Raw genomic sequence first — 8,243 nt, forward strand, 5'->3', positions numbered from 1 at the left:
GGGCACACTTAAGGACAAAACAATGATTTACGGCGGCTAAAAATTTTAAATCGTTTTTTTTTTGTGGATCAGAAAGGTTTATGAGAACTTTGCTTTTGTTTCAAAATATCTAATTAAGGTTTGTGGAATTATGAATTTTATTTAAAAGAAAAAAATTGCGCATTGAAGTAGGAAAATGATATATACAACTTCCCTTAACTCCAGCTGGAGCGTAGGGCCCGAAAATTGTAAACATTAATTAGCGACTAGCTTTAGTACCACTGTTCTCGTGTGATGTCTTTATTTTTATAGTATTTCATGTTTTTTCATTGAATCAGATTCATTTCGGGAGATCCAAGTATAGCAGCAAACTTTTCTCAATGTCTGAGATTTTATTAATTTGCTTACCGCAAGAGCGAAGTCTTGCTAGACTTGGACATTCGCATTTTTTTGTTCCTTGTTCACTCCACTCGAGAGCATAGGACCTCAACAAGATTCAGTCTTGCGTTGTTTTCGTTTATCTATTTTGCTTTCTGGCTGGGCAGTTGATTAGCCTACCGCTACAATCGCATAAGTAGTGAAAAAGACTTTCTTTCGCCCCTCCGCCTGACAGATTCTACAGATGGGATTGAAAGGAAGTTTAAGTCTGGCTACACGAACCCCTGCCTCCTAGTGACCTCTAAGGGTTGCAGTGATACGTAAAATAGTTAGGCGAAAGTATCCTAACAGGTGATTCGTCCTCTGGATGTTGTACGACGGACATGTTTTTCTTGTTGTAGTGCATGCAGTTAATCGCTTCGACCTTCCTTTGACTAAAGCATAGTAGTGTGAGGCAATGGATGATTTTATTGTCTTGAATGACACCACCTCTGTTATGTCTAGTGCCGAACCTTTATTGCCTCATTAAACTCTATATTGCTATGACCGAGAACCCATATCAGAGTAATGTGAAGCCAATGACCAAGAAATTTTAGTTCCTCTCTACACTGTAAGACTAGTTTGGATGAAATGGAATTGGAATTTAAGGCATTGACAATGGCACTGGAGCAATCCACAATGCACTCAGAGAGGTTTGACGGATATTTTCTTTACTGATGGGTTCAAAAATTAAATAGGGTCTGAAGCCGGATAGTACTTAAACGATAGTAATAAGTATCACTATGCTATGGGGAAATGGCAACTGTTTACCAACAGAAGTTTTTGCTATCCTGAAAGTAGCCGAATGGATAATCGAGAGGAGATGGAGCGGGAAACAGATTGGAGTTTTCAATGACAGTCAGGCTGAACTGAAGCCCCTTGAGAACGCGAAGCAAACCTCAAAGATTGTTCAAGAATGTAAGAAGCGTATTAATTCTGTCGCAAGACAGCACCGGCTTGTAGTTATATGAGTTCCAGGACACCCCGGTGTTCAAGGAGACGAAATTGCCGATGAATTGGCCAACCGTGGATCAGCGGTTTCCCCACAGGGACCAGAGCCAATAATCGGAATCAGTTCCGTAGGAATCATGAATTGGATCAGCAATTATGTAGGCAATTTACATAAAGAGCTATGGTCCGGTCTATAACGCTGCAGAAGTGCAAAGTGTCTTGTGATAAGCCCGAACAGAAAACTGTCAAAATGTCTACTAAAACTTGGAAGGAAAGACGTTCGGTTGATGGTCGGTATTAATACAGGACACAACCCATGAGGTAAGGATATGACCACCATTGGAATGATTGAGGACCCGATGTGCCTGTCTTGCTTGGAGGAGGCGGATTGTACTGAGCGCTTTCTCTGTGAGTATCCTGGCTTTGCTAGAGAAAGGCTACGAATTTTGAGTTCCGATGTCGTGAGAGTGAGTAATATTCGGTCTCTAAAACTGAAGAATATTTACAGATTTGCCAAAGAATCTGGAAAATTCCCACAGGACTAACTACCTTTGTGTCTGTTTCTATTCTTCCCTATCTCTTATCATTATCTTTTCTTATCTTATCCAAGGTACGGAACTGCAATATGGTCATGAATCGCTAGCCAACAGAACTTAGGACAGACAAAAAGAAATGTTGTTGGTGCATCGCCTACGATACTCGCCGTCACCAACGGGCAAAGGTCCAACAATCTTTTACAGAATCTTAACTAAACAGATGATGAATAGAACGCAATTAACGATGTTTTTAAGAGCCCAGTAAGCAATTTATGTTGGGTTGTTGCAGCCGAGACCACCTTGACAGACACTTGTTGGTCACTGAGCCGCCTAATAGACACATTATGAGTCACCCATGAGCTTGAAGACGAGGTTCAGTTGAGTTCGGCCAATCATAGAAACCTCGTAGGTACTTACATTTCCATCAACTGACTGGCGAGATCCGAACAAATACAAAAAAACCACTGAACCTAACAGTAGGCCAAAAGCTCCCAGAAGGTCGATAATGGAGTCCTACCCGTGGTAGCTAAAGAGCTTCAGCTGGCTCATGCGACCCGCATTATTTTGGCACAATTAAGTTCCCGATATTGTAGCAGATTAAACACCTATTTATCATATGTCCGACATGTGAAGTAACCTCTTTTTCTTCTTCTTGATTGACGCGACCACTTTTGGCCGAGTTTAACAAAGCGCCCCAGTAATTTCTTTCTCGTGCTATCCGGCGGCATTTGGACACACCAAGCGAATCCAAGCCCTTTTCCAATTGATCTTTCCAGGGCAGAGGAGGCCTTCATCTTCCTCTACTACCCCCAGCTGCTACCGCATCGAATACTTTCAGAGCTGGAGCGTTTGCATCCATTCGGGCGATATGACCCAGCCAACGTAGCCGCTGGATCTTCATTCGCTGTACTATGCCTACGTCGCCGGGTCATACAGCTCATTGTCCCGTCGCCTATGATACTCGCCGCCACCAATAAGCGAAGGTCCAAAAATCTTCCGCAGAAACTTTCTCTCAAACACTCCAAGCGAGTTTCATCGGGTATTGTCATCGTCCAAGCTTCTGCGCCATATGTCCGTACTGGCATAATGAGAACCTTGTAGAGAGTTAGTTTTGTCGTCGAGAGAGGACTTTACTTTATTGTTGTTGTTATCGGTGTTAATGTTGATTTGTAGATAAACGAAGTCAACCTTAAAATCATAACTATCAAGAGTGGCGTGGGTGCCGATACGCGAGTGCGTAGTACCCTAGTAGTGTGCGTGGAAAAATATGACAACAATTCCTTGTTTAACTCATATGTAATATATTCTAATGCTGTTGCACTTTTCTCTGCCTTCTACTGTACTTAGTTAAGTGGGTATGTGAGTGCGTGCAGTTGAAAGAAGCCGCCTTCAGTAGCACATCTCAGTGAAGTTATATGCATGTGTGTGTGTGTATGCACGTATGTGTACGTCTATAAGCTTTCTTTGTGCAAGTGCACGCGCATCAAAGCCACCAGTAGCGGCCTCACCACGGCTGCTGAACCAACATAACGAATTCGCCTTGTTGACAATAGAAGCTTAACTCAAACAAACGTAAACTTTCGTAACAGCTATAAAAGTGATAAACCTGATAGCCACAAATTCTAAGCAAAACTCAGACACATGTACATACGAGGGGGGTTCAATAAGTACCCGTGTTAAAAATGAAGTAATCAGTTTTTCAATTTTTTTTTTTCATCATAGTCCCCTTTTAGAAAAATACACTTCTCCCAGCGCTCCGGCCATTTTTTAACCCCTCTAAAAATAGGATTTGACGAACTCTCCAAAATACACCCTTGTCTCGGCGATGATTTCCTCGTTTGAACTACATTTTTTCCCCGTGAGCGATTTCTTCGAGTTCGGCAACAAGAAAAAATCGCAGGGAGCCAGATCGGGTGAATACGGGGACTGCGGCAGTCGTTACCGAAACGACTCTGATTTATATCCGGCCAAGGACTGTCAATCCAGCATCATTCCCCGTATGTAAGTACGGGAAATGTTTATGCTGCTACAACAACAACAACATCGATTCATAACGCAATTCACGCAGTTTGGTGACGACGACTCCAGATGAATGTGCTGGTGCGTTATCGTGGTGCTGCTGGTGCCAAATGCGGCTGTGTCTGCATCAATTTTTTGTGAAAGCGGTCCAAGAACTCACTGTAGTATTGTCCAGTGATCATTTTTCCTTTTTCTAAACAATCCATGAAGATGACGCCGTTCGCATTCCGAAAAATCGTAGCCATGACCTTTCCGGCCGATGGGACTGTCTTAGCCTTCTTTGGAGCAGATTCATCGGGAGGAATCCATTGTTTTGATTGTTGCTTAGTTTCTGGTGTGTAATAATGAATCCAGGTTTCCGGTGACAACTCGACGCAAAAATTCGTTCGGATCTCGCTTAAATTGCTTCGGATCTCGCTTAAATTTCGTCAGATTTCGTTTAAATTGCTCGGATCTCGCTTGAATTTCTTCAGATTTAGTTTAAATTGCTCGAATCTGCTCAAAATACTGCTTCGAAGTTAACAGCCGCATCCGCTTGTTGTCCACCGTGAGCAATCGCAGCACCTATCGAGCCGACAATTCTTTCATTGCCAACTTATCATGTAAAATATTAATTGCCGTTCTGGCCGACACACCTATCATTTCTATTACTTCGCGCGCTTTCGTTCGTCGATCAGCGAGAATCATGTCGTGGAGTTTTTGAATGATTTCCTCGGTAATCATGGCTGCCGGGCATCATGGTATCATCAAAAACGGATTTTTGCCCACATTTAAATTCGTTGAACCTAACTGTGGTCATAGATGGCGAAGCGGCTCCATAGACATCATCCATTGGCATTCCCATGGCTGGCGGTTCTACGTTACCGGAATGACCTGGGGGTTTTCCCGACAAAGGGCTGCCACCCCAGTAAACTAGCCCTGTCTAGTGTACCGTACCCCATCTACTCTGCCCCCGTTCGTTCCCCCGATAATCGGTTCTACGTTACCGGAACGGATTTCTATATATCCGGCCAAGGATGGTGTTACTCCAGCAACACTCCCCGTACATGTATGGGAAATGTTTTTACTGCTACAACAACAACATCTATCCTGCACCGCACTGGCAGGGTTTAGCAAAGTGCACAACAACAACAACGACATCATCCAACTTTGATTTTATCTCCTCGCATTTTTTCCATCCAAAAACAAAAAGCGAATTACCGAACGATGCTGCTTTTTTCCATCTTAGCGAAAATCCCGAAACACCTTTTACTCGAATAGCTGCCAAATCCAAACTAACCTACCAATCCGTCTCAAATTTGTGTTGACGTCGTTTGATAGATGGCAGCACACGATGATAACACCAACTTCTCTTAGGAACACCCTCTGCCATCAAACACGGGTTCTTATTGAACCGCCCTCGTAATTTATATAGCTGCGGAAAGTATAGAATTTAGTATGTTGTGATGTGTTAAGTGAGAGGACAAACAAAGTGGATGATCTCAAACATCTTTGCAGCCTAAAAGTCAAATAATTACTGGTCTAAAATTTAGAATGGATGCACAAGTAGCACATGCCTTTAACTACAACTGAAATTACAGCCAGCATTTTCCAAACTCTATGGAATATTCATTCAGAGATTCGATGCCAAGCCAGCCGTAAAAGACGACATCTGCGCTTTACTGCAAGGCAAAACTAATTGAAGCGTAAAATGGGCCATTTATTAGTTTACTATTTTACCCTGCAAACATTTTTCTCATTCTCCCATCGCCATGCGCCACCATCACTCCATATATGTCGCCTTTGACCGACAAAACATTCCATATTTGTGTGTGGAGCGAACGAAAATGTGTGTTAGTGCTAATAACCCATTTCTTCGACAGTCATTCAGCATCACACAGGCCAAGAGTGTAAGTGGCTCTCCAACTCGAATGCTACATATTTAAAACAAATACAATAAGTGGGCTTCACTTACATTGCATTTATCTGTTTAAGATTGTCAACGTGCTATCCGCATAGCTGGTAATGCCATAAACGTAGCAGGCGCCGCAAATGGGCAGAAGAGCCAATACGTGTTTGCTTGGTTTTCCCCATTCCGAACTCAATGTATACTTTACCGACCACTTCGCACCTTTGTAGGTGTACAACAAATATAATATCTTACTAGCAAATAAACTCTAACGAGTTAATAAATACTCCCATGTTATTGCAGTTTGGTGCTACGCTGGGAATATCTTGAAAGTAACACTTTTGGGTCACTTTAATTTTGAGTCACAAACTTTTAATATTTAGTTTTTTTGATTAGACACAATAGAAATTAGCAAAAAATATGTGTATTGCTGATATTTCGTCACACTTTTAATAATGCATAGATTTTTGTAGATTAAAACGCAATTTTTTCAACCGCTTGTGCCAGTGCCGGAAGTACCAGGTTCGATCATCTCTTGTTTGATGGGTTCGGCTGGTATTAATGACGGCGGAATGTTCAGAGTCTGCAGTTAATAAATAAGTATTTTATAAAAAAACGGAAAATGTAAAGCAATTTAAAACCAGCTACCTTTCCCGGGCAAGCTGCCTCATACTGATGTTTGAGGCTTTCCATTTCATAGACACACGTCGACAAAGCAGTGCGCAATTCGCATAGCAGAACCATATCTGAGCGCAGTTCATTGAATGAATTGCATATATCTTCGGTGGGTGGTGGAGAGGGATCTAAATAGAAAATAAAACATACAAAAAATGTTTTCACATTAAAAAAAAAAAAATTCGAATTACTTACCAACTTTAAATTCTTGTATGGCTTGTTCCAATGCTTTTACTTTACGCTGCCCGATATTTGCTGGAAGCTTCATTTTTTGCGAGCGCAACGAAACACCTGAGCCGCGCAGATCTGAGAATTTTATGCCACTACCGCCTACCTCAATAGCGTTAACAACGGAATCAACTTTCGAGGGACGCGGCTGATGGTGCAGCTTTTTCTTAACAAGTTTCTTCTCATATTTGCGTGCACTTTGTACGTTGGTGCCGGCATCGCTTTGCTGTGAAAAAAGATGATAAATTTATGTGAATACAAAATACACGCAAAATTCCGAGTGTATGCCTACTTGATCCGCTTGTGAGATGAGCTTTTGTAGATCTTGCGTTTTGCGCTCACGTTCCTTCTTACGCACTTCGATCTTCTTTAGTTCGTTCAGCAACATTTGCTCCTCCTCGACTTGTTGTGTTGTACGTTCGAATAACTTTTTCAGTTGATCCTTACGTTTACGCTCATGTTCTGCATCAAATGCATATGGTTTTTTGTCAGTAGTTTGCCCTTTAGTTTTGCTCAATAGACCGACCACTTCATAGTAACGCTCTTTGAGATCTTCCACAGACTTGACGCCATGTTGCGCACGATCCCAACGATCTGCCATAACGATGAAACGCAGATCGAAACTGAAAATAAATGTGTCTAATTTCAAAAAAGAAAAAGCCACTATTTTCACAATTACCGTTTGCCCAAATCAAATAGGTGATCTGTTTGCGCTTTATTCCATTTTTGTACATTCGTGCGCAGATGTGTGTTGTACTCGGTCATGGTATAACTGGGTATTTGAAGATGTTTATTGAACTTGGCAAAAGGATATTCTTTTTGGTCATCAGTGGTGCGCCGCCAATGGTGGAACACGGCACCATCTGTGCGCGCTGGATTATTAAAAGGCGCCCATTCCCATTTACGCACTTTTTTCATACCCAAACGCGCTTTTGCTTGTTTATAACCAGCACCAATGCCAAGAGCTGAACAAATATACGCATTAAGTTAAGAAAGTTGCAGAAATAAATCGATAGTTAATCACCTGTGTCCGTGGGCAGCAACGGGGGTGCATCCTTATTGTCGTTATAGAGCAAAGCGAACACCTCGCGATGCATACCTTCCGGCCGTTTTGACACGCCTTTGGCCCTTAAGAGGACGAATATAAAATACAACTTAATAGAAAACGTATAAATAATGCAATTTAACGCACTTTTCAAAGTTTCTCCGTTTCTGTGCAAGAAATGATTCTCGCGTCACCTCCGGCGTGTTCGCCCGCTCCATATCGAGGATATCGCGTACGTCCGCCATTCTAGAAGCGCTTTTTCACTTTATCCGTTTGAACGCGAATAATTAATTATAAATATTTAATTTAAGCAATAATGCAATAAAATATCAAAGTCCCGAAACGAATGAAGCTGAATGAAAATGTTTACACCCAAAGTGATAGGTGCACAGCTGTATAATAGTTGTCAAATGGTTAGTGCTGCCAGACATTCTCCCAAAGAAAATAGCAGCAAATTATCTCCCCTTGGCAAGAAGCAGCACTGCCCCTACACGTGCTCGTAAAG

At 42.0% G+C, this 8,243-nt stretch overlaps 1 protein-coding gene across 1 annotated transcript; it reads right to left on the bottom strand.

Annotated features, from left to right (window-relative positions):
- Positions 1-6,136: 6,136 nt before the first annotated feature.
- LOC129243387 (DNA methyltransferase 1-associated protein 1) lies at positions 6,137-8,115 on the bottom strand. The gene is made up of 7 exons (XM_054880361.1): positions 7,886-8,115; positions 7,718-7,821; positions 7,373-7,658; positions 6,986-7,316; positions 6,661-6,919; positions 6,439-6,593; positions 6,137-6,373 (listed from the first exon to the last, which is right to left on the bottom strand). The coding sequence occupies exons 1-7, from the start codon at positions 7,981-7,983 to the stop codon at positions 6,281-6,283; spliced, it is 1,326 nt and encodes a 441-aa protein (XP_054736336.1). The 5' UTR covers positions 7,984-8,115; the 3' UTR covers positions 6,137-6,280.
- Positions 8,116-8,243: the final 128 nt, after the last annotated feature.

The sequence above is a fragment of the Anastrepha obliqua genome, chromosome 4, assembly GCF_027943255.1.
Source record: "Anastrepha obliqua isolate idAnaObli1 chromosome 4, idAnaObli1_1.0, whole genome shotgun sequence".
NCBI classification, from domain to species: Eukaryota; Metazoa; Arthropoda; class Insecta; order Diptera; family Tephritidae; genus Anastrepha; species Anastrepha obliqua.

What these genes read in the sequence shown, in the direction of transcription:
- LOC129243387 (XM_054880361.1), bottom strand. Translation starts at nt 7,983, where the DNA reads ATGGCGGACGTACGCGATATCCTCGATATGGAGCGGGCGAACACGCCG. An exon ending in CTATTTGATTTGGGCAAACG is followed by an intron (nt 7,317 to 7,372) that starts GTAATTGTGAAA and finishes ATTTATTTTCAG; the next exon opens with TTTCGATCTGCGTTTCATCG. An exon ending in AGGCAGCTTGCCCGGGAAAG is followed by an intron (nt 6,374 to 6,438) that starts GTAGCTGGTTTT and finishes TATTAACTGCAG; the next exon opens with ACTCTGAACATTCCGCCGTC.